Raw genomic sequence first — 27985 nt, 5'->3', positions numbered from 1 at the left:
TTTCTATTTGTGCAATACATTACACAGGTCACTGAAGATCAAAATCGTGCACAATAATCTCAGTGCAATGGTTCATCATAATCTATTCTATTGTCAGAATCTTTGGCATATCCCTTTAAAACTTTACCATAAAATACCTTGCTTCCCCTCTCCGAAATACCATTATGGAAGTAACTCATTAACTTCCTCATATCCTTAGCTTTCTTTTGCTGACATGGTTCACCAGTGAAAGGTCAGATGCTTTGGACATTACAGAAGCACTTGTCTTTCTTGGTTTAAACACTTGAACTTGTATTGGTGCAGAAAAATTTGTGTTTTGTAAATAACACTTTACACGACTCTTACAAGTTCTTTGGTACGTAAGTACTCTCATCTCAGATAATTAAAATGGTAATTTGACTTTTACATTATTTTTTGTCATCGATTTTAAATCACAAGTATGCCAGGCTTTGCCCAAAAGTTTTACGTCCCCAAACATTGCCATAATTTCATAATAATCTGATGCCAATATGATGTATTCATGTGTTCTCAGCTCTCTCTCTATCAATCGAAACACATGGTCTGGAGGCATATAGCTATGGTACGGAGAGGAAAAAAATGTTTAATTTCTTTAAAAACTTCAGAGCTTTCCAGATAACCAACAAGCATAGCAATCAGTATGCAATTTTTATTCTGAGACCCACAAGAATCTGAAAACAATCTCTAAGAAGTAATTTCAGGATTTTTCTGTGAGTAAACATTTTTTTCTAAATTACTTATGTCATCCTTCAATGTCGTAATAACATACCTGTCACTTTTCTAAACGTAGCAGCACATAGGCCTACTGGGAAACCTTCTCCATTTTCACTTCTTACGAAATATGAAATAGACACAAATCTTTCTAACTTTTTGAAATCCTTCTATGCCGTTTAGGTAGATCAACTTTCATATGTCTTAGCAAAAAATTATCCTGTTCAACTTTTGTGCTACTTCTGTATAAATTGTCTCGAAAATTAATTAGATCATTTAAGCAGAAGGAACCTGCAGCACGTTTTCTTTTTCCCTGTTCTCAATGATTACAGTCTATTTTGGATGTATGTCATTATTTTTAGGCGCAACTATATATTTCTTACTCTTACATTAAAGTACTCTGCTTCTACTCTTCCTGCCCCTTTCAGCAGCTTGAACGGATTTAGAATACTCAGGGTTCTTATCCAATTTTCATCAGCATTCATAAAATACATGCACTTACAATAGTGGCCAGATTTATACTGAATTAACGCAGGAAACAACAAAATATTATATAATATTTGAGCTCCGAAATGTGTCACTGTTGTCAAAATGCAAATATATTACATTATTTTAAAATATTGTAGCTTGTGAAACAGGATAGAAGTGTGAAATGTTGAGTTAGAGGATATGTTGAGTTTTGTGAAAATTTAAGAACTGGAGATGTTGAGTTTTGTGAAAACTCTCTACATTGAGGCACTCTTTTCAACGGAAAATGTTGAGTTTTGTGATATTATGAGCACTGCATAATTTTCCTCTCATTACAATTGACCAGAATCCGTCAAAACCAGCATTTCGAAAAAAAAAATGGCGTCTGTTTAGTTTTGTTAAAACGGTCCTCAATTGGCCTTCTTGCTTTCCAGTATCATAATGACAGATTTATAATAATAATAATGGTTGGTTGCTAATGTTATGTTTTATTTAACAACGCTCGCAACTGCCGAGGTTATATCAGCGTTTCTGGTGTGCTGGAATTTTGTCCCGCAGGAGTTCTTTAACATGACAGTAAATTTACTGACATGAGCCTGTCGCATTTAAGCACACTTAAATGCCATTGATCTGGCCTGGGATCGAACCCACAACCTCGGGCATAGAAGGCCAGCACTATACCAACTGCGCCAACCAGACCAACTGTTGGTTGCTAATGCTCAGCACATTGGAGTTCTTCCATTTTTTGCTTCCCAGTATCGTAATGACATCTGTAATAATAATAATAATAATAATAATAATAATAATAATAATAATAATAATAATGGTTGATTGGTTGCTAATGCTCAGGACATTGGAGTTCTTCCATTGGCCTTCTTGCTTCCCAGTATCATAATGACAAATCTGTAATAATAATAATAATAATAATAATGATAATAATAATGCTAATGCTAATGCTCAGGACATTGGAGTTCTTCCATTGGCCTTGTTGCTTTCCAGTATCGTAATGACAGATCTGTAATAATAATAATAATAATAATAATAATAATAATAATAATAATAATAATGGTTGGTTGCTAATGCTCAGGGCATTGGAGTTCTTCCATTGGCCTTCTTGCTTCCCAGTATCGTAATGACAAATCTGTAATAATAATAATAATAATAATAATAATAATAATAATAATAATGGTTGGTTGCTAATGCTCAGGACATTGGAGTTCTTCCATTGGCCTTCTTGCTTCCTAGTATCGTAATGACAGATCTGTAATAATACTTACTTACTTACAAATGGCTTTTAAGGAACCCGAAGGTTCATTGCCGCCCTCACATAAGCCTGCCATCGGTCCCTATCCTGTGCAAGATTAATCCAGTCTCTATCATCATATCCCACCTCCCTCAAATCCATTTTAATATTATCCTCCCATCTACGTCTCGGCCTCCCCAAAGGTCTTTTTCCCTCCGGTCTCCCAACTAACACTCTATATGCATTTCTGGATTCGCCCATACGTGCTACATGCCCTGCCCATCTCAAACGTCTGGATTTACTGTTCCTAATTACTCGTATGTTAGGTGAAGAATGCGTGCAGTTCTGCGTTGTGTAACTTTCTCCATTCTCCTGTAACTTCATCCCGCTTAGCCCCAAATATTTTCCTAAGCACCTTATTCTCAAACACCCTTAACCTATGTTCCTCTCTCAGAGTGAGAGTCCAAGTTTCACAACCATACAGAACAACCGGTAATATAACTGTTTTATAAATTCTAACTTTCAGATTTTTGGGCAGCAGACTGGATGATAAGAGCTCCTCAACCGAATAATAACACGCATTTCCCATATTTATTCTGCGTTTAATTTCCTCCCGAGTGTCATTTATATTTGTTACTGTTGCTCCAAGATATTTGAATTTTTCCACCTCTTCGAAGGATAAATCTCTAATTTTTTTATTTCCATTTCGTACAATATTCTGGTCACGAGACATAATCATATACTTAGTCTTTTCGGGATTTACTTCCAAACCAATCGCTTTACTTGCTTCAAGTAAAATTTCCGTGTTTTCCCTAATTGTTTGTGTATTTTCTCCTAACATATTCACATCATCCGCATAGACAAGAAGCTGATGTAACCCGTTCAATTCCAAACCTTGCCTGTTATCCTGAACTTTCCTAATGGCATATTCTAAAGCGAAGTTAAAAAGTAAAGGTGATAGTGCATCTCCCTGCTTTAGCTTGCAGTGAATTGGAAAAGCATCAGATAGAAACTGACCTATACGGACTCTGCTGTATGTTTCACTGAGACACATTTTAATTAATCGAACTAGTTTCTTGGGAATACCAAATTCAATAAGAATATCATATAATACTTCCCTCTTAACCGAGTCATATGCCTTTTTGAAGTCTATGAATAACTGATGTACTGTACCCTTATACTCCCATTTTTTCTCCATTATCTGTCGAATACAAAAAATCTGATCAATAGTCGATCTATTACACCGAAAACCGCACTGTGATCCCCAATAATTTCATCTACGTACGGAGTTAATCTTCTCAAAAGGATATTGGACAAAATTTTGTACGACGTCAACAAAAGTGATATTCCTCGAAAGTTACCACAGTTGGTTTTGTCCCCCTTTTTAAAAATAGGTACAATTATGGACTCCTTCCATTGTTCTGGTACAATTTCCTTTTCCCAAATAGCAAGTAATAATAATAATAATAATAATAATAATAATAATAATAATAATAACAATAATAATCATCATCGTCAACATTCGCAAATCAAGTATAAGACCCCAGTGGATCTATTACAATCTTCCACCATCATTCCATAGTCGTCTCAAATTCCAGCGACATTGTGGAGCATTTGAAAGAATCTGTTTAGGTATTCTGGTGGTGGACATCCTTCCCACGTGTGATACATCTTGCATACGTAAGAACAGTTCGAGCGAGCATGTAGGTACTGGTAGCACACTGTTATTCAATACAGTAGTCTGTGTTTTAATTTATACAATATTCTTTCAACTTTTGCATTTTCATAGTAATTATGATTGCGTCTTTATTCGAAAGAAAGCCATGTACAGTATAACATACATGAAAAACATAGTTAAAATAATTTTCATTCTTTAAATATATTTTGATCTAAGTTACTTGAAACTTGTTGGTTTATTTCATCACAATTGTAGTCGAAATACGAATGTCAAGTCCTTTCTATTAATGTAAAATATTAAGATATTCCATATGTATTGCTAAACTACTGTGCAAAGTTATATACCGTGTATGACTTGAGGCTTTCCCAGCGTTTGATATAGAATAACTCTTCTCGAGTTCTCAGCCAGGTGAGTTGGAGATTAGCTTCCAAGCTTTCGACGGCTAGCTCTGCCATCTTCTTCAAACTCACCTGGCTGAGAACCCGAGAAGAGTTATTCTAAAGTTAGATACCATTTCATAATTTAAAAGGTATTTTCTTTATTAAGAGAAAATAATTTTACAGAGTGATTTCCTAGGAATGTCATCTTAGTTTAGATAACATCAACATAATAAAATATTACTGTATATTATTTTTCTTGTAACCTCACTCCAAAAGTAATTATTTACACAGTAAATGTATGTAGTATCCTAGTCATTAATATCATGCTTTGTAAGTGCTGAGAAACTGAATATACAAAACTAATAACTGGAGACGAGAATTCCATGCAAGTGCATGTTTTTATAGGAACATACGACATAGTTCAAGCTTAGTACTTATCCATTTCATTACTTTCCGGTCCAAATATGTTTACATTTTCCGTGCATATTTGCATGTTTTGGCCTTTTTTTGGATAAAAACGTGCATAATGCATATTTAAGCAATTTCTAGCTTTATCATGCATATAATACACATTACCATTCAGTTTAAATGCATATTTTAATGGGTTTGAGTGGACACCTCAGTTTCTTGATTTTTATGTCCCTTATTTTAGCTTCAGGAATCAGAATTGACGAAGGAAAAGGAAAAAAAACTAAATAACAGAAAAATGAAATAAAATGTTAAGATTTGCACAGTACACTTTACAGATGATGGAAGTTCACTTTAACAACACATTACCGACGACCCTCTACAGACTGTGTCTCATAAATGGATTTATAACACATCTTGATTACACAACTTTTAACACTGTATCACTTCGGAAAATGTATGGTAAGACTTTCCTGTGTTAAATTTCAACGTACCTCGTTTATATGTTTCGGCCTATTTATGAGTCATCTTCAGAACTGGTCATTGTTGGTCTTGGCACCACCCTCTGTTTCCGGTGAGGGTGTGTGATTTATTACGCTGGATATTTTGAGAATAGTAGAAAGGAAAAACAAGGGGTTCAAGGAAACTGCCGACAAATAATTTAGGTCAAAAGGATCCTTTTCCAGTACCAGTAGCAATTTAGATTCTTCTAAAATTGGAATCATTTGCTAAACTGTCTTTGCAGTGTATGGACCTCGTAAGTGGTTAATGTGTTTGTTTATTCTGTTTGCGTGTGTTAATGTGGTTCTAATATGCCTCCAATTGAAGTCCAAAAATGTACTCTTTGCATAGTGGACTAAAGGAAAGGATTTTATTAGGTCATTTAGGGATGTCGTACCGGTATTCTGTGATTGTTGCAGTAAAGAGGTAGCTAAGCACTGCTATTCTGTTTCCGAATATTTTCTATGACAGTTGTTCTTTGTAAAACATTACAAAACTTCTTTAAAATAAACTGAACAGGGTCATAAACGCGAACCCGGACTACGGATTTTTTTGTTTAGTGATGAAGGTTATTTGTGGCGAAAAGAATTTGACCTGACACTATCACAAATATGTTCATTTAAGTTTGCACCCATAACATATTTACTGACAAGCACAGGAACCTCACAGAAACCAATTTAGAAATGGTGTTAGTCGTTAACTTTGCAAAAAAAAAAAATGAAGTGAAATAAGAAATTTGGAACAAAAATGAAAGTGCATATTTTAATGTATTTTTCGCTTGATCGTGCATGTTTCATAGTCTGATAGTGCATGACTGCATGTATATTTTGGAATTATATACTTACTTACTGGCTTTTAAGGAACCAGGAGGTTCATTGTCGCCCTCACATAAGCCTGTCATTGGTCCCTATCCTGAGCAAGATTAATCCAGTCTCTATCATCATATCCCACCTCCCTCAAATCCATTTTAATATTATCTTCCCATCTACGTCTCGGCCTTCCCTAAGGTTTTTTTCCCTCTGGCCTCCCAACTAACACTCTATATGCATTTCTGGATTCGCCATATGTGCTACATGCCCTGCCCATCTGGATTTAATGTTCCTAATTATGTCAGGTGAAGACTACAATGCGTGCAGTTCTGTGTTGTGTAACTTTCTCCATTCTCCTGTAACTTCATCCCTCTTAGCCCCAAATATTTCGGAGGCTTATTTGAAGGTTTCGTAACAAGCTATTTTTATGGTGATGGGTTGTTAATAGCGCATGAAATTCTCGTCTCTACTAAATAACTTTATACTCAACTTAGATAACAATTTTTGCTATAATTTCTCCACAGGAGTGGCATTTTGAATAGAGTATACAGTTACCAGTTCCACACCATAGTATTGTGGTCTTTTGGAGTAAAAAAATCGTTATTATAGCAAATATCTGTAATCTTTTCTTAATTTTCTTAAGCTTTACATCAATGAATAATTTTGTTCCTGCTGAGGAAATGTTATTGAGATTAAATTTTATTTCTTTGTATACTGTAGTTTCTTGGTTTGCAGTTTTTGCTTCAGTTGAATTGCGAATCAAAATTTAAATTTGTTGCTTTAAATTTATGACAGCAGCTTGAGAATAAACATTTTGTTAAATGTAGAATATTTTTGCTAATAAATTCTGAAACTTCATCCTGTATATCTAATTTTTACAGATATTTGAACGTAAACTGTGGCTGATGACTTCATTTCTGTTTTTGTAGGGGTATTTCCTTGTAATAGTTAAGAATTCGAGAAAATTATAGAAAGTCTTCAGTTTCAATTGCTACTTCATTCTACAAATACATATTTAGTACAATTTGGAATTTCTCGTTAGAGATCTTTCCTTCTCCACTCTGTCCTAGAGTAGTGATCGACAGAATTTTTGTCATCACACTTCTCTAGCTGAAGAGGCGAATTGAAGCCGAAACAGAGGAAACGCAAAATTACAAATAGTGTTTACACTTTTTAAAACAAGTTTGTTATCGTGGATCATTGCCAAAGGTTTAATCCTTTGACTGCATTTGGTATTATCCTTTCCAGTCTTTGGATTTTCCAAGGGCTTTCGACCAGTGATACACAAAATGAGATGTTAGCCTATTATTTTACCCAGTTTGCGAATCTCCAATTTCGAACTATTCAGTTCTCATCAGCACAACGAAGAAGTCGTGGAACGGTAATCTTGTCAGAAATATTACAAAAGCAAAATCGAAAGGCGTAAGCCAAAAGACAAAGCAAAAGTATATTTCTTATTTACTATCCAGATATTAAAATCTATTACAATCTTAATTTTTAAAAATTAACATTATAAATTTATAAGATGTGCTCCTTTCCAAGGAGCAGCTGTTTGTCACTTCAAGAATGTCATTTTTAATGGTAGGTATAAATTTCCTGTCCTCCTTACAGTCCCTACATCCAGACTTACATTCTGGTATAATAGCATTATATTAATACATAAATAATTACCAGTAATAAAAAGTTGATGTTTCAAACACTCAATATTAAAACAATACACTTTTCTTCGCAAATCTGATGCGTGTATCAGCTGTTGACTTGTGTATGATTTTGCGAACATCATGGTACTGTTACATAACTGCCTCAGCACTAAATGATAAGAACACAGGAAACGAAATAATAAAAATTTCTACTAATATTCACTCTGTAATCATAATTACTACTTACTGATTTCCAAATGCCCCAATAAGTGCCATCACTGCATATGGTGTCCATGATGCCACAAAGAGGAAACAAAGAGTGATTGCTACTTTAGCAATACGAATTTCAGCCGACTGTTGATTCTGCTGCTGATTGCTCCGCAAAGAGTCAACATTCATCTTCTTGGCCTATTTAAACAGAATGAGAGTTGCGTTAATTCTATGAGAATTGAAGTATTTTCCAGAAACTACTGTATAAGGAGGGACACGTAAAAAAAATATAATATGATAAACTTTTACAAGTATATGAATTTTTAATTTTATGATCTGAATATCCACTGAATTTTCAGGTCTATTATTATTATTATTATTATTATTATTATTATTATTATTATTATTATTATTATTATTATTATTATCATAGGAATATGAGAGTGAAAATATTTAGTTTATGGAGTGTTAAAATTTAATTATATACTGTTATCAGTATGTCAACTAATTTGAATAATTTGGGCACTTTGACTCGAATATCAGTCAATTAGTCCACTGAAAAAATATCCATCTTCATTAATGTCCAGTGTAAAAAAATGTCCTTAGTTATCAAATGTACAGTATAAAATATGTCCACAATCCTTTTATTGGCCATTATCCGCTATCATTAAATGTCCAGTGTCAAAAATGTCCACAATCATTAAATTGCCCATTATGAAAAATGTCCGCAGTTATTACATGTACGGTATTATGAGTGTCCAGAACAATATTTATTAAATGCAAATTAATTTATTCAACAATTAAATGTAAGTTAAAGTTACAATATTCTGTAACTAATTTTATTTTCTAATTTTCTTCTGCACTGGTCTCAGCGTACAGCTTCATATAATATGAAAATTCCCGCAAATATTGTTTCATATTATTACTGTCATGATATTGATTGTATTGGTGTACAGTTCCTCCAATTCGTCATTGATTTGTAATGTACTTCTTGTTTAGGGGTGTCTTACATTTTTGTGGTTATAGCGAATTTGGAGTATAGTATTCTCTGTCTCATTCTGTTCTTGAATATATTCTATAAAACTTCTTAAACACTGACAAAATGTTCAGAAACCGGTTTTTTTTTAATTTAGAGTAGAGACCTTCCACTAAATTATTGGTTCTATAACCACTTTGCAACGTTATTTCCTATGAATTTCACATAAGAGGTGGGAATCTTGGCAGTATATCCGAAAAGGATGTTGAATAATCATCTCTACATACCATATATTGAACATTTTGACTTGTAGATATTTCTCTATATTGGACATTTTGTTTTGGGACATTTCTATATATTGAACATTTTGACTTGTGGACATTTCTATATATTGAAAATTTTATTTTGCGGACATTTCTGCATATTGGACATTTCACTAGTGGCCTTATTTGATTGGAAGTTTTAGTTGTGGACATTTTTGTAATGGACTTTCTGTATATTGGACTTCGAGCTTGGATGAATTGACCTGGAATGCTTTCACTCACACTATGAGGAAATGTTACATTTAAGTTTATATTAAGTACCATAGTCAAAGATGAAGACAATAATTTTAATTTGAAGTATTCATTCCCAGTATAGAACTACGTACCATCTAGAAACAATAACTTACTTGCTCTCTCAGTGCTTTTTCGTGGTTCACCACATGGTTCACAATTTGTGAATAGAAATATATGATGAGGCCCATTGGTATAATGTATGAGAAGATGAAAATTGTGACCACAAAAAACTGATTCTCTGGTGTTGCTGTCAAGTAATCGAATGAGCAGCTAGTTAGGAAGCCCTCTGAAATCGTAAAATAACAAATTTAATGTTTTGTAGTTACAACGATAATTTTAGATAGTAAAATAAAATAAAATTTACTTCTTCCTTTTCATTTAAAGCAAATATCTCTTTATGGTCTTTTACTTTTCGTTCTGAAAAGTAATTTTACAATGTTACATTTTGTTCAGGTCAAATTTCTGCACATTTAAAGGACAAAAATAAAATCCTTTCAATCATTTATTATCATAATACACTGCTCTCTTAAATTTATTAAGTATGTTGGGAATTAAATCAATGGTTTTCTCAAAGTATGCTATGAAATATTTCATATACTGCAAAACAATTTTTATCTCGAAAAGGAAGCAAAAATGAGAACAATTGTACGATATAAACTTTTTTGTTCGAAATATCTGAAAAAATACCAACTTGAAATTAATAACATTACTTACGGGTCATTCTGTGTATATATACAGGGTGATTCACGAGGATTTATCATCACTTACGGAGCTTATTTCCGAAGACATTCTGAGCAAAAAATGTTATATAAACATATGTCCTAATCTCAATTCAGAGTGACACTAAATTGAAGTTATAAATAAAATACCTTTTTTCTTTAGTTTTAAGGGTAAAAGAATATTACAAATAGAGAATGAACTATTCAGAAGCTAAAAAAATGTGTAAGAAAAATGTAATTTTGTAGTTAAAAAACGAAAAAAAAAAATCTGTACGAAGCAACTATGAGATTGACAACACATTTTTAGCATCAGAATACTAGCTAATTAAAGAAATGATACTTCTGAATAGTTCATTCTTTATCTGTAATATTCTTTTACCCTTAAAACTAAAGAAAAAAGGTATTTTACAAACAACTTCAAATTAATGTGACTCTGAAAATATTGAGATTAGGACACATTTTTGTATGATATTTTTTGCTCAGAATGTCTTCGAAAATAAGTTTCATAAGTGGCAGTAAATCCTCGTGAATCACCCTATATATATATATATATATATATATATATATATATATATATATATATATATATATTGGAAGGTCCAGGGTTCGATCCCGGGTAGTGACGGGATTTTTCTCATTGCTAAACTTCCAGAATGGCCCCGAGGTTCACTCAGCCTCCTATAAAATTCAGTACCGGGTCTTTCTCAGGGGTAAAAGGCCAACCACACCATCTCATTCTAGTGCTGAGGTCACGGAAAGCATGGGGCTCTACTTCCATGCCCCCAAGTGCCTTCATGGCATATGAAGGGGATACCTTTACCTTTTTATATATGTTAATTTGTTTTCTATCTCCTTTTTGTCCTAACAGATAAATACATATAGGAGTATACCAATAATTGTGAATGATTTTTTTTTCTCCTTTTACTAATAATGGATACTTAACTTACATTATTCACTCATATGAAGCCAGTTATGTAGACCAATTTACCGACAGAGTCATTGCCCAGGATATGTCATAGGAGGCTAGTCTAAGCAACACCAGCAATGAGATGAGATGATGATGGAGATTTGTTGGGATGCCACAGGGGAATGGAGCTCCTGGAGAAAACCCCTGTGTTACGGTACCTGGACCACAGGCTTGCCCAACACAAATTATAAATCGGGAGTATGTCAGGGATCGAACCTGGGTCCACAGGATTATAAGTCCAGTGCTCTAGCCACTAGACCATTATTTATGAATAATGTAGTATTTTTGTTTTTTTTCACGGTGGAAAGATATAAAGGGTGTCCCAACAAAATGCCGGATTTACTAATGTGAATAAATGAAACAAAACTGGTAACTAAGCAGATAGCAGTCAACGAGCAACAATCAGATATTGTTGGGACATTGCGTCAATGTCTTGTTGTTGGTTTGGCTGTGCTATTATTTATTCTGTTACGGTACCTGTTTTGTTGCATTTATTCATATTATTAAATCCAGCGTTCTTATTGGGACACACTATATAATTTGTCTATTACTGTTTACAAGGAGATAACGAAAGAGAGTTCACCTTTTAGAGAAACAAGAAACATTCGAAGCATAGTTCGTCACCTTATCATTGAAGTGTAGGCCTATTGGACCATGAAACCCAAATTTAAGACCAAGGTTAGTAATGAGGCCAAAGACAATGATGTTGTCATTTTGAGTTTTCCCCCACATTAGGATTTCATGATTAGACCTTAAAATGCAGGGAAACCAATCAGCGTACTCTACAGTTAGCTACAATGGCCTACAATAAAATCTTTACAAAACAAAATGTAATTTCCGGATTTGATGAAACTAGTATCTGACCATTCACTAGTCAGGTATTCACAGACGTTAATTTGAGACCAGCTACAATCAAAGACAGATCTGTAGAAGGAAAAGTATCTGATGCTGCTTTGGAAGCTCCAGTTATGAACCAAGAATCCACCAGTTCATCATCTAAGAACCCCTTACAAAACTCTCCCCAAACTTCCCTTCCTATAGTAGTCACTTCATTACCATCTATATCAACTCCCAGTACACCTAATGTAACAAATTAACACTAAAATGCTGTTCACCATACCCAAAAGCTGGACCTCTGTAAAAAAAAAAGTAAGAAAACAAGACAGCAAACACGGATTTTGACAAAGTACACTGGTCAAAAGAGAAATTTATTAAAATAGTCGCAGAAGAAAGACAAAGAAAGAACAAGTAGTAAAAGATATAAGAAGAAAATGGAAAAAAAATAAACCAATCAAGAATAATGGCAAAAATAAAACCTATCAAATTAACATTAGTTGAATTAGTATAGAAGAAAGCATTGAAGATGAAGATGATTTTGAATCGAATTTTGGGTGGGCTAAATTGGATGAAGATTTTGATGAAAAGCATATTGCAGAAGTTTGTCATGTTATCGTAAAAAATGTATGTTGAAGAAGCAACAGTGCTCGAAATTATGTTTATGAAGTACATAGTCACAGTTAAAAAGAAAGAAAAAGTGTTTTCGATGTAAAATGTTAAAAGAAGCATGGCTTGATTTTTCGATTCACTAATACGGGAGAAGTTGCTTATGTGCAGAAAAAGACACTGTTGAACGTTTACCAAAAGCACAATTAGATTTCAAGGCTAGGTTCAAATACAAGTCATATTTGTGGCAGATTTTTCTGGTTATAGCATTTTTGCATGAGACTTGTTGCTAGATATCACGAGACATCCTACTGAAATTCTTTTATATTGTACGTTTTATTATAAACCTGTTTGCATTTTTTTAAAATAAGAAATTCTTGAAACTTACTGATGATTTCCAATGCTACAACCTAGCCATTGAAGTTCAAAACAGTCTGTCCCATTCCTCTGTGAACAGTGTCTCATGCCACCCAGCAGGTAGGAGAGATAGGACATTTTATAATATTGCAAAATATTGTTGTTTATTTGCAAACTAGATAAGATTCGTAATCTTTTGTATAACATATTTATAGTCTAAGACTATTAGTTAAAACAACATAATTATAACTAGTTACTTCCTACATAAATAAAATTGAGGGGATCAGAAGCAAAGAGGTACAAGTGACATTTCTAAAAAAAATGAGTAAAGTGCATCCTGGGTAAACTAAAGCATATAAAATTTAAATGAAAAAGGGATATATATTTTAACCACACCACGCATTAACATTTAAAATTAAAACTTCACTGAACTTACGAAAACTTAATAATTTTCAATCACACTTCCTCTAAAGTTACGGTACTAAAGTGCACTTACACCTCTTTGCTTGTGACCCCCTCAATTGAAATAAAGAAAAGTAAAGTGAAAAATGTCCCATCCCTCCAGAATTTCCCCTACTACTACCTTATTCAGATTATTTCTGTTTAATAGTATATTTTTTTATAAAATTTATTGGTATCAATTTTTATTATGAGATACACATGAATTAGTCCTGTCTAACAATCAGCTATTGGAATGTTCAAAATGTTCATCACAGCATTAGTTATGTGTTTTATAATTCTGTCTACTAACATTTATATCAAAGTGCACAATTGACACATCATAAGCACAGAATTTTAATGAAATGCTAAGAAACACAAAACAGTGATTTATTTTAGTCGGTTATTTAATGATGCTGTATTAACTAGTAGGTTATTTAGCATTAATAGCGAGATTTTATTTGGCGAGATAAGGCCGAGAATTCGCCATGGATTACTTGATAATCTGTTTACAGTTAGGGAAAACCTCGGAAAGAAAACCAATCACATAATCAGCCTAAGCAGGAATTGAACACAAGCTTGAGCATAGTGGATCAGCAGGTAAATATGGTACAACCTGAGCTATGCCAGTGGAAAATAATGATATCGAACTAAGAAATCTGTTTAATGACTGTGCTTGAAAGATCAAGAAAACCTGAATTTTGGTGCTAACAAGCTATTATTATTTTGTTTTATATCCATGTCACATAACATTCTCGGTCTATCAGATTCGTAGTTCAGCATAGTACAGAGCAAAATCAAGAATCACTGAGAGTACTTGTTGATACATAATTACGTACCAGTATGTGTAAAATTTTATATGTATTTCAACTGTTTCAATGGCCAGATGACGAGCTAGGTCTCTAAATAATTGATTTTTTTTGCAATAACAATGGTACTTTTGAATGTGCAGAGATCAATTAATTACTCAAATATTGATCCTTGTAATATATTCACAGTAGTTTCTACTCAACAGTAGCGTTGCCAGATTTCAGTAAGGAGAAAAGGAACACATGCATCGACTTTAAACTTTTGACATCACAATGAATCAGCAGATCAAGTGACTTCCTCTTATTTAACTTCTTTCTATATTGGGACATATTCTTACATCACTTAGCATAATGACTGATATATTTTATTTTTAAACTAAGTTATATATTCTATTTTTAAACTAAGTTATTAAATCTTTCGCTTGATGGAGATATACTGAACACGAATTTAAATACAACTTAATAATTTTCACTTGAACGTGCTATTCTCAATCCTTTATTACAGAGTACTGTCATATAAACAACTGCAACCTTCATCCTAATTGAAATACAGTGGCCTGTATGTGAAAATCTTTTATTACATCAGTTGAAGATCTGTTTCACTCATCCCTTCATTTTTAATGTCCATACCGATAATAGAAAAAAAACTCTGAGAATGCATTTCATAGAAATTTATAGTATTCAAAACAAATTTAACCTAATTATTGCCCAGTGTTGATGCACCAATCAGTAAGATAGTGTACAGCCATTTTTATAGTACTAACACACTACTCAACCTTACTTTCAACTGTTCATTTCCTTCTTCACAAAACATATCAGAAACTATAATGATCTCTAAATACTGTACGTATAATCTATGTTAAAGTTATCATCTGATCAACAATAGAAAGTGACTCAACTAATCTTAAAATCTTTTGAGAGTGAGGTTTTCTTCAAAGGACATGAAATCCATTAAGAACAAAATGTATTTGCCTAACAACTATTACACTGTATAAAAAAGGGGGGGGGGGGGAAGAAAAAGTCACGTATACTGTTCTAAGTCTTCATACTTCATGTTCAAAAAACAGAACATTTGGCGTACTTGTACAGTTAAAGATTTGTACCATGCTGAACAAAACTGAAAAACTTTGTACTGTTCCAAGTAAAACCGTACATCTGGCAACCCTACTCAGTAGTCATGTGTTTGAAAGGATATGAATGTAGGACAGTAAGGTATGCTAATTTCATCTAATAAGTATTACTAAAACACACTGAGAGGTAATTTCTTCAGTACATTTGTAGCATATCAGAAACTTTACCTGGAACAAATCTTCCCCACACTTCCATCATTGGCATTATGGCCCAGGGAAGTGTATAAGCCCATACAAAGGCAAGCATTACCATTGCTCTCCCCTTTGTTACCCTTCCATCAAATGGCCTTGCAATAGTCCTGAAACAGCAAAACAATATTTCTTTATTTAATGTTACATTCCGTATGCTAATGTTTTCGTACTTCATATTGATGCACATGTTGTTTACCAGCTTGTTTATAACAAGAAAAGTAGCGGTTACTAAATCATTTTACATTTTTACTCATGCATCTAACTTACTGCATTGTTTGTAGTATTTTCTCCAATAATCATGGGACGGGTAATAATAGGAGGAAGAAGAATAAAGTGCATAAGATTTGCTGATGATATGGTGTTGTTAACAGAAGAGACAATACTAAGGCATTTGCTACTGGAGCTAAATGACAGCTGTGAGGAGTATGGGATGACGATAAATGCAAACAAGACGAAAACCATAGTTGTTAGAAGAAAATAAAGAAGGTAAACGTGCGGATACTAAATAAAGCAGTAGAGCAAGTGGACAGCTTTAAATACTTGGGGTCTACTATAAGCAAGTAACATGAGCTGCTGCCAGGAAGTCAAAAGGAGGATAACAATAGCAAAGGAAGCTTTTAATAGAAAAAGGAGCATCTTCTGCAGACCTCTGGAAAAAGAACTAAGGAAGAGACTAGTAAAGTGCCTTGTGTGGAGGGTGGCATTGTATGGAGCAGAAACATGCACATTACGACTAGACATGAGAAAACAAGGCTCTTGCCTTGGCTCCCAGCTCTCCTTCCTGCCTAAGCAAAAGCTCGAGCCGAGCCGAGCCGAGCTCTCTTCAGCGGCCCGGCTCTTCTCGAGCTTTATGTTTAGCAGAATGCTTTGCGGTAGGTGTTATCCTTGAGAGTGACTTCCAATACACTAACCTAGCCTGACAGTGAAACAAAGAAACATAAATTACAACCTTAAATTGCATGAAGAATATTGACCTTTATTTATGCATATAGAAAAATTCAGAACATGAATTTCTTCCTTTCCCTCTTATTCAAAATTGCAACCTTGTGCACACAAAATAAATTATTGGCACTGAAAAGTGCCTTTTCGTAAGCATGATGATGTGCATTCGACAAACACAGACAAATCTGCTCTTTATAGTATTTTAAGATATAATTGTCACTGAGGAATCTGTATAGGCCTACTGAAATTATCCCCTAATGTTGCTTTCCACTTATGGAGATGGACCTACTTCTGCAGCTACGAAAATGCAGTGCTATTTTTGTGGTCGCAAAAAGCACTCTCGTACTCAATGTCCGGCTAGAAATGCCATCTGTAAAAAATGTGCCAAAAGGAGGTATTTTGCTAATGTTTGTAAGTCAAAATTTTTCAAACATTCTCAAGATCAAACTTCACTGTCCCTCTTAGCTGCTTCACCATCCTGTCTTTCTAAAGATGTTATACAAATTAAAGTTAATGGCTCTGAGACTGATGCATGAGTGAATACAGAAAGTTCACGAAATTTCATTAGTCTTGAATTTGTATCTACTCTTAAGTTCAAGACTTTACCAGCTCAAGGTCATATGTCTATGGCTTCTACATCTCTCCAATCTCGTGAAAGAAATGTGTATAGTACCGGTAACACTACAATTAAAGGATCACACATATAATCCTACTAGACTGCTAATTTTAAGAGACATATGTGCTGGTGTAATTATTAGACATGACATTTTAAGACAGCACATTAGTCTCAATATTTCGTTTGGTGGATTTGAAGATCCTCTTCCAGTATGCAGTTTAGTTACTGCTCTTGTCCCTCCAGCATCACTTTTTAACACACTTACTTCTGATTGCGCTCCTATTGCCATAAAATCTCGACGACATTCAAATGAGGACAATGAGTTCATAAAACGAGAAGTTGAAAAATTATTATCAGAGGGAATCATAGAAGAAAGTCGATCTCCATGGCGAGCACAGGTCTTAATCACTTCCAGTGATAATCATAAAAGACGAATGGTAATTGATTACTCTCAGACGATTAATAGATTCACTCTTTTGGATGCATATCTCGTACCTTGAATAGAAGACATTGTAAGGAAAGTGAGTAAATATGAAATATTCAGCATTATAGATCTGCGTAGTGCTTATCACCAGATACCTATTATGTCGAAAGATAAACCATATACAGCTTTCGAGGCACGTGGTCGATTATATCAGTTTTGTTAAATTACTTTTGGTGTAACAAATGGGGTATCATAAAGACTATCTTAACTCCATTAATATTACTACAAAAACGTATCATCAAAATTTGTCTGCATAAACCACTTGATTATCCGACACAATTTATTTATTCTGAATTCCAAGTACTAAAAATTGAGCAAATATATAAAAATACATTACTAACTTATTTTCACAAAAATCGAATGAATTTTATAACTGAAAAACATATACATAACACCAGAAGAAATGTCCCAACTCTTTTGGCAGAACCTAAATGCCACACTACAGCTGGATTAAGACAGAGTAGGAATTATGGACCAAGACTATACAATTCAGTATTGAAAAATAATCCAGACCTAAGCAATTTACACATTCTTAAGTTTAAAAATAAAGTGAAAATGTTTGTATGATATTTGAAAAATTTTATTATAATTTTTTTAAGTGTTACTAGCATTATATGGCACTAATTTTTATTGTATTTATCTGATGCATGTAACTTATGAGATAAAACATTGTAATAAATATAAATTAGATCATTTTTTTAATTAATAACAGTGTATATCTCCAATAAATGATTCCTTAGCATCGCCACAGATACACTTGTTTGTACTTGTCTCTATATCTTGTCACTAGAAAGTTCTTGAAATTTATATTTTCCCCGCCATTCATAAAATATATTGATATGATACCTCTTGCACAAAAGGGGAGATCTATAACTGAAACGTGATTAATATATTTCAGTATTATTTGTATTTATCCTGGTAATAATGAACAGTTTGACTCATAGACATTTTGTTTTTGCAGCATTAACTTCCCATGATCGTACGAGAAGATTCGAAGAGAACGGCAGTTACGTAGACTTTCAGCTCCCCCCTACTACCATTAATGCACAACACAATGTCAATATGGCGGTTGCTGTCGTCTGTGATACAACGAACTTTTCTGTTGTTTTTCGAGTTCGTAATTTTTTCCGGTTATTATATGTTTATTTAAGTTGTGTTAACTCTCGCTAGTGGTTTTATATTTTATTTTATCCGTCTTAGTATTTATTTTATTATTGTAAATATTTTTGTTGTTATTATTATTATTATTATTATTATTATTATTATTATTATTATTATTATTATTATTATTATTATTATTATTATTAATGAATTATTTTGTATTACAATCTTTGTATCATTTCTGTCGCGATTATTCTATTATTATTATTATTATTATTATTATTATTATTATTATTATTATTATTATTATTATTATTATTATTATTATTATTATTGCTACTGTTATTTATATCATCAGCATTATTATTTGAACCCTGTAAAATTTATGTAGACTACTGGACTGTACCCGAGCACTAGCATATGCTCATTTCGGGTATCTATTCATATGCATTCAATTCGTATGTAAATTGTAAATAAATTTGAATTTGAATTTGAATGTTTCCAAAGAGCTATTGACGCTATTATTGAATCAGAAAATCTAAAGGACACATTTTCGTACTTAGACGATGTAACAATATGTGGACATACTCAGGAAGAATATAATATTAATTTACAATGTTTTCTCAAAGCAGCAAAGAAATTTCAACTCACACTAAATGAGAATAAATGTCTTCTCTACTAGACGTATCAATTTATTATACCCGTTTTTTCTTTAAAGATGGGACATGACAGGAGCGTTGCGATCGGAAAAACAACTGAATGTCACACAGCGTGGTAGATCTGCTGCTATGGTAACAACGATTGAATTGCCAAACTTACCGTTCCCATGTGGCGAGTGCTTAATAGCTCTCTTGACGACATTTATTGTGCACACAATGTTAGCATTGGTACGTTTCGTCTTTGATTCTCTGTCGATTTTTGTATTGTTTTCTTACCTTGGCGTCAATTGTCAATGAATGTTTTAACGTCTGCCATCTTAACTTCAATTGCTGGCTTCCATCAGCTGGCAGTGTAGTAGTCTATATTGGCAACATAGCACTGTAGTTTCAAGTTCGGCCGCTTAACTGTCATGTCCCATCTTTCAAAAAAACAAGTGTAGGCTATACAATCGAGACTGAAACTATCAAGCCAGATGCTGAACGACTTAACCCTCTGTTAAATTTACCTCAACCTGGTGACAGTCGCACTTTATGACGTGCAGTGGGAATGTCTTCAGATTATTCAGAGTGGATACCCAAATTTTCAGAGAAGGTACGACCTCATATTCAATGTAAGACTTTTCCTGTGACTCAGGATGCTGCACTTGTTTTTAAAAGTCAAAAAGAAGTTGCAGATTCAACTGTAACTTCAATTGACGAAGACTTCCCATTTACAGTCGAAACGGATGCCTCTGATTTTGCTATTGGAATGACTTTGTTACAATCAGAAAGACCGGTGGCTTTCTTCTCTAGAACTCTTTCTAAAACTGAACAGAGGCACTCTGCTGTCGAAAAAGAAGCCAATGCTATTGTTTAGGCCTTGTGTAAATGGAGACACTACCTCATAGGTCGTTATTTTAAGCTGATAACGGACCAGAAATCAGTTATATTCATGTTTAATAATAATAATACAAAGAACAAGATAAAGAATGAGAAGATTAAGAGATGGCAACTTAATTGTTGTGCTATAAAATGATATAGTTTACTGGCCTGAACGAGAAAATGCAGTTGCTGGTGGATTCTCCCGTATATGTTCTGCTATAGAAATGCCTGGAGACAAACTAAGAACATTACATCAAGCACTCTGCCATCCCGACATAACTCATCTTTATCACTGGATAAGAAGTAAAAACTTACCGTACTAGCTCAATGATACTGTGGCGCCATTTGGAACATTCTGGTTGCCTCGGGAGCATGCGCGCGCATCCAGCGAGAAGGAAGATGCGGAGAAACTGAACTCGAGCTTCGGTAGGCGCTGTAGCGCAGCACGGAGTGAGGGGAAAGAAAACTATGGGACAGCGCAGAGCGGAGAGAGCAGGAGAAGCCTCTAGAAGCGTAATCTTCTCGACGTTTCCGTAAGTCACGCGAATCGAAGGTCCAAGAACATGTGGTTAGTAATAAAAGCACGAGCAGTCTTCGGCAGTGAGTTAGTTAGTCTGCAGTCAGCCTTCAAGTCTTGTCTTGGACAGTGGCGACGTATCCAGAGGATCTGAGTTCGACATGCAGTCAACTTGAATGAGTCCGTAACTGTGGCAGTATCCAGGCGAGTGCGATGTATCCGGATTCTTGGGTTCGAAGTGCAGGGAACCGCATCTGGAAGGCTTGGGTTTGATGTGTAATGAACTGTATCTGGAAGGCTTGGGTTCGACGTACAGTGAACTTGAGTGAGTGAGCTAGAAGAACTAGCCAAGGCGAACGAACTGTAACCTGAGAATTGACAGTTTTGTTCTGCATATAGTGCTTTATGAACATTATTTGAAATTAGGAATACATTATTGTTCTTCTCAATAATACACGTGTATTGTCATTGTCGTCGTGCGGAGTGCAATAACGACTATTGTGTTGCTGTGTTGAGTGGAATATCCATTGTTGTAGGGTGATTGTTAAGAATAAAAGTCATGTTATGACAGGTGTGGTGGTTAAAGCAGAATAAACGTTACAATATTAAGAAAGTAACTGCATCGTAATGTACAGTATGTGCAGAACTTAAACCTAGATTTTTCAGACACAATGGAAAATTAATAAAAGCAATCTTACCCTTTGAGCGATTAAATATAGACTTCAAGGGACCAATCGTTTCAAAACTAGAAATCAGTACATTCTGACAGTTGTGGATGAATATTCTAGGTATCTCTTCGCATTTCCTTGCTCAGATATGAAGTCTTCGACAGTAATTAAATGTTTACAAGAAGTTTTTTCCATATTTGGTATGCCCTCTTACATCCATTCGGACAGGGGTACATCCAGGGTGCGAATTAAGATTTCTGATGAGCGGGGGATAGAATCCTGGATAGAGAATACCATACATAAAATTATTATCCTCATTCGATACGGGTCAACACTTGGTCGCACTGAGTTGCTTGTCTTGTATCTTGTACCTGGATGACTATGTTAGCAAGTAACATCAAAGAGGGGAAGAATGTAGTAAAAATGAATTACTAGGTGTCATAGTAACGTATTTGTTTGTTGTAGCAACCTGAATTGGTTTTCTGCTTATTAAAGGCTTAAATTCTAAAAGGTGTTTTCTTTACACCTATGTAATAGCAAAAATTACTGGTATTGTGTTTTGACGTGAAAATCATAATGAATAATATTGAGGCTTACATAACAAAATTATATTGAAGCAGTTTTGTTAATTGTGAACAAACTGCTTTTTGAAAGTCTACTCCTCATTTTATAAATAATAATAATAATAATAATAATAATAATAATAATAATAATAATAATAATAATAATAATAATAATAAATACGTGGCCGTCTAAGTAATCTCGAGAAAATCATTAATTCATATTAAAAATATTTGTGCCGTACGTTTAACGTTGCTTACGAGATTATACAAGCTGGCGCATAGCACGATCGAGAGTAGGTCTCTGAGAGTCATGACAATTTCTGCCGCTAGGTTTGCCTCACTGTGCTAAGAAATGATTAATAGTTAGTTCCATTACTAAGCATTGTGTATCGTGAAAATAGTTTGATTAATTGTGCATTACTGATCGAGTACGAAAATTATAAATATGCCAAGCATATTACACTCTTATTTGAGATTTATTGATGACTTGTTAAATATCAGTATGCAGATTTTCAGCGTCATTTAATGAAATTTACAATTTTGTTTCCCGAAAGTCTGAATTTGTTGAATTAAAAATGTTGCTTCCAAACTACATTTTTCATATGGTTCATTTACTTTGGCAAGTTGATTGTTTTCAATTCCGTGTTTTTCCTTCAGTTTCGTTCCCTCTGATTTGTTATAATTGCTGAAAGTAAACTACTGGTTTCTGCTACTTTCAGACATTATTATTATTATTATTATTATTATTATTATTATTATTATTATTATTATTATTATTATTATTATCATCATCATCATCAAAATCAAATTAATATAGTTCTTAGCTTGTCTTGCCTTAAGGCAATCATTAGCGTTATTCGAGGAAAAGAGTATGATTTACCATCATCATTTATAGTGGCGAAATATTCCACGACAATGGTTAATTATTACTGCTGAATATTGACACATATACGATTTGCATTATTTAATTAATTAATTATGGTTTATTTAACGACGCTCGCAACTGCAGAGGTTATATCAGCTTTGCCGGTGTGCCGGAATTTTTGTCCCACAGGAGTTCTTTTACATGCCAGTAAATCTACTGACATGAGCCTGTCGCATTTAAACACACTTAAATGCCATCGACCTCGACCAGGATCGAACCCACAACCTCAGGCGTAGAAGGCCAGTGCTATACCAACTGCGCCACCAAGGGCGACGATTTGCATTATTTAGGATACAACATATGCAGCAATGCGATTTTAATGTTGAGCATGTCGTGTTTAGTGTAACATACTCCCCTCATCCTCCAAGCCAAATCAAATATTATTACGACATTACGAGTAATAAATAAATAAATAAATAAATAATTACTACAATTATTCGTTGTGATAAAGTACAATTATCACTGCATGGTGTACCGAAAATTTTACTTTATGTTTTCATTAAATTGACATGTCATGAGTGACGACAGAAAACAGCTCAGGGGAGCGAGATTCAGACATTACTAAAAATGAAATGGGGATCGGGGAGAGCAGATGCGTATGTGCCTATGGGCGGAAAATTCTAAAAAATATTGTCCCTGAGATTCCTGAGATATTTGTTTATGTTTTGGGAAATGGTCAAATTCGAAAACCATTTCTAATCATATATATTGCAGTCTAACTTCCTAATTAATTTAATTCTAACTCCTAATTTAAAAACTGTTTACACACACTAAAATATCACAGCATTTGCTATTACTACCCACTACTGGATTAATCTTGCACAGGACAGGGACCGATGGTGGTGGGCTTATGTGAGGGTGGCAATGAACCTGCAGGTTCCTTAAAAGCCATTTGTAAGTAATAGGTTAATCAGCAGGCCTATTAGATATTTATTTCACCGCTGCAAGTTGTGCAAGAAAAATCGCACATTTATACTAATGATGTATTGTGACTGCTGTTTGCTTTAGTAAAAATCATAACACTTCAACGTCAATTTATTTTTAAAAAAGAAAGGGATAAGTTAGGCCTACTTACAAATGATTAAATTATGAAGTCAGGGAAATGGAAGATAATACAGTACCTTAATTCATTGGAATAATAATAATAATAATAATAATAATAATAATAATAATAATAATAATAATAATAATAATAATATTAATAATAATAAATGAATACGTGAATGTGTTCATGTAAAATATATTAAGTTTCTTTCATTATTTCCGAAAAGGTACGGTATATGAATTGAACAACAGCAAGGTAGTACCATAGTTTATAATATGTAATATCTTTTAATATCAAGAATGACAGCCTTTTATTGTAATATACGAGGCGCATCCAGAAAGTAAGTTTCCCTGTTTTTTTTAAAAAGAACACACACTTTCAGCAAAACATTTATTGGCAACAGGTACAGCAATGTTTCAGCTATTTTTCAACATAGCCACCATCAGAATTGAGACACTTGTCGTATCGTGGGATCAACTTTTGTATCCCTCTGTCATAGAACTCTGCTGCCTGTGAATGGAACCAGCGTGTGACAGACGTCTTCAGCTCTTCGTTGTTGCCAAAACGCTCACCGGAGGACAGGAATTTCTTGAGGTGCAAGAAAACGTGAACATCGCTGGAAGCAAGATCAGGACTGTAGGGTGGATGATCAAACAACTCCCAGCCAAATTCCGTCAAAACAGCTGCTGTGCGCCGAGCAGTATGTGGACGAGCATTGTCATGGAGGAGCATAACACCTGCAGTAAGCATTCCACGCCTCTTGTTTTGAATGACACGTCGCAATTTTCGCAGTGTTTCACAGTAACGGTCAGCGTTCACTGTTTCACCTCTTGGAAGGAAGTCAATGAGCAGAATGCCCTTCCTGTCCCAGAACACCGTGCACATCACTTTCCGTACCGACAGCGTCTGTTTGAATTTCGTCCTGACCGGAGATCCACTATGCCGCCAATGCATTGACTGCTGCTTGGTTTCCGGGGTGAAGTGCGAAATTCAAGTCTCATCGCCCGTGACGATCCTGTCGAGGAACTCGTCGCCGTCATCGTGATACCGTTGCAGAAATGTCAGTGCTGCTCCTAAACGTTACATTTTGTGTTCGGGTGTCAGGTTTTTCGGCACCCACCTGGCACATACTTTTTTTAACAGCAGGTGCTTAGTGACAATCTCATGCAACAAGGATCGCAATATCTGCGGAAAATGGCTGCTCAGCTCCGTAATCGTGAAGCGACGGTTCTTCATGATGCACTGCCACACCAGCTCAACACGATCATCATTGATGAGGGACGGTCGCCCACTGCGCTCTTCATCATGGACACTTTGACGACCTTCGGAAAACTGCCTACACCAGCAATGCACCATCTGCTTACTCATGATGTTTGGCCCATAGATCTGACAGAGCTGCCAATGAATTTCAATTGGCGCAATGCTTTGTGCATTAAAGAACTTTATCACCGACCAAACCTCGCAGGTGGCGGGAGAAGGAATAAGAGCTTCCATTTCGGACCACTGCTGCCACGCTACTGGCACCAGGCGGGACCTGTCCAGCTGGCATACAATTGATACGTCATAGATCTATTACGCATGCACAATTGACACGGCTAATTACGTTTACTTTCAAGGGGAAAAATCGGGAAACTTACTTTCTGGATGCGCCTCGTAATTGAGACATAGAAGTTTGGAAATTACGTCTATTATCCATAAAATATTGTCGAAGCATTTAATAAGCAATGGTGAGTCCTTTAAATGTCCCAAATGTCAACGTCATTTAAGTGTTCTGCTATGAATATTTAGGATAGAACAGCGCTCTGAGCGGCGGAATTGGCATTACGAGGGAACCACTTCAGACCCATATTTCAAGCGCTATGCACCAGCTTGTATAATCTCGTAAGCAACGACATTTAATTAAAATATGCAGTAAAATTCCTCGTAAACGGCACCCAAATAACTGGCAATACCAAAACAACGGCACTTTTGACTGGAAAAAAATTAAGTCTGTCATTTTGCCACAGTCTAGGTCGTCAGTTATGCCACATTAGGAAGTTCGCACGAATTTTCATTTTCAGTGAATATTCGAACCTAAAATTAGTGTATTATCTGTGTTGTGTGATGTGTTTTAATAAAGAAAATCCACAGTTTTTATGTTTATTGAATTATGTTCGGGCCGTCAATGTTGCCATATTTGGAAGTTAGCACGAACTTTCGTTTTCAGTGAATATTTGTGTTGTGTGATGTGTTTTAATAAGGAAAATCCACACAGTTTTTATGTTTATTCAGTTATGAGCACGTGATAGAGAAATAAGCTTCATATGGCTGCAGTTTCAACATTTATTTTGGCACCATGAAATACGAACTTTTTTTGTCTATACCGGTATTTATTCAATTATCCGGCAAAATCTCGTATCTGGAACTAGCCTGGTCCCTTTAGTGCTGGATAAGAGGGATTCTACTGTAATATAGACAATTAAAATATTTTATATTATCAATACACGAAAGAAAATTAGTAGTTATTTATGTGTCTGTAAAAATGATTTTCTACATCAAGTAAATTACTAGCAAATTACGCGTAATTTACGTAAAATAGGCGTAAGTGATGAGCAAATTACCTTGCCAATTCTGCTGGTGGGTACTTATATTACCTTTTCAGTACCATAGAAAGTGATATAGGATACAAATCACAAAGCAAAATAGTGCCAAATTTTATTTAAAACTATATGAAGCAACATGACTTACGTGTATCTGTCATACGCAATGCAGGCATTAGTGATGGCGGCACCAATACCAGAACAGGAACCAACGAAGGCGAAGATTTGGCATGCCAACTGTCCTGCAGCGAAGCCCTTATTGAATGAATTGTAGATGAAAATAGGCGTCTTGGTCATCATAAGGAAGTCCAATATTGCCAAATTCACTACAAACATATTCGATGGCGTTTGAAGAGTCTTTGATCTGCACAGAAAAATATTCTTATTGGAAAGAGAAAATGTTTGTATTAAACACTAAAAATACGAGAAAAAATACACACTTGAAGCTCTACATACTAGAAATATTAGTACCTACAGTATTAATCGAATAAATCGTCGACTTGGAGTGTAAACCTGCTAACTAACAAAAAGGTAATTTTAGGGAAAACAAAAAACTGATTAAAAATGAACCCTAAAACTTTAGGTTTTGGATTGAATGGGGCCGTCTGATGCAATCCAAAACCTATTGTACTCTGCTTATCTGTCAAAACCTCAACAAAATGAAATTACTAAAACTTTAGGACAAAATCCAAAATACAGCTGGTACCAGTACATCTTTTAATAGATAAAAAAGGAAATGTTACAATATAATGTATTTTTATTTATATTCGTTTTTATAATTTAGCAGGTTTTTGCAGCTAGAAATTTTTTTAAGTATGAAGTTAGCAGGGTTTTCAAGAAAATTTAGCAAATTAATGAAAACTGTTTTTTATTTACCGAAGTCTTTCTATTATTTCAAACGAATGATTTAACATATAATCAGATGTAAAAATAAATAATTTACATACATTTAACTTATCTTTGACATTCTTTCAGTCTTTCTTTAAAAAAAGCTTCTATTCCAGACAGTTAACAAAATTGAAAGGAAATTAAATGGGAAGTAAACATTCTCTTTCATTCTTATAAAACACTCTTTCTTAAGAATTAACTGAACATTTTCTTCTTTCCTATTCTAATTCTAAAAATCTTCACAATGAAAAATATTAATTACATAAAAGTAAGAAAGTCAAACTCAAAAACATTTTCTACTGAATAATAGGTAAGTTATATAATTCGTTAACTCGACATTCTTTTCAGTCTCCATTTAGTTTAATCATGAGGTAATTGGTCATAATAGCCTACTGGAGGTAATCTTCTGGTAAAGTATTTTTTAAATATTGCAAGTCTTCAAACTTTCTTGCAATGATCTCCTTTCTGTTTTGGTGCAGATTT

At 34.3% G+C, this 27985-nt stretch overlaps 1 protein-coding gene across 3 annotated transcripts in view; it reads right to left on the bottom strand.

Moving 5' to 3' along the window:
* The window catches only part of LOC138703294 (opsin, ultraviolet-sensitive-like), a 58636-nt gene that overhangs the window by 5193 nt on the left and 25458 nt on the right, over positions 1 to 27985 (bottom strand). For all 3 annotated transcript variants that reach the window (XM_069831069.1, XM_069831067.1, XM_069831068.1), the window contains exons 3-6: positions 26763 to 26978; positions 15631 to 15761; positions 9713 to 9885; positions 8104 to 8264 (exon numbers count right to left, since the gene is read on the bottom strand). In XM_069831069.1, coding sequence (XP_069687170.1) covers positions 8104 to 8264; positions 9713 to 9885; positions 15631 to 15761; positions 26763 to 26978 — 681 coding nt within the window. The remainder of the gene's footprint in view (positions 1 to 8103; positions 8265 to 9712; positions 9886 to 15630; positions 15762 to 26762; positions 26979 to 27985) is intronic.

The sequence above is a fragment of the Periplaneta americana genome, chromosome 7 (assembly GCF_040183065.1).
Source record: "Periplaneta americana isolate PAMFEO1 chromosome 7, P.americana_PAMFEO1_priV1, whole genome shotgun sequence".
NCBI lineage: Eukaryota > Metazoa > Arthropoda > Insecta > Blattodea > Blattidae > Periplaneta > Periplaneta americana.
Note: the sequence above shows the minus strand (reverse complement) of the source record. Positions and strands in the feature narration are given on the sequence as shown.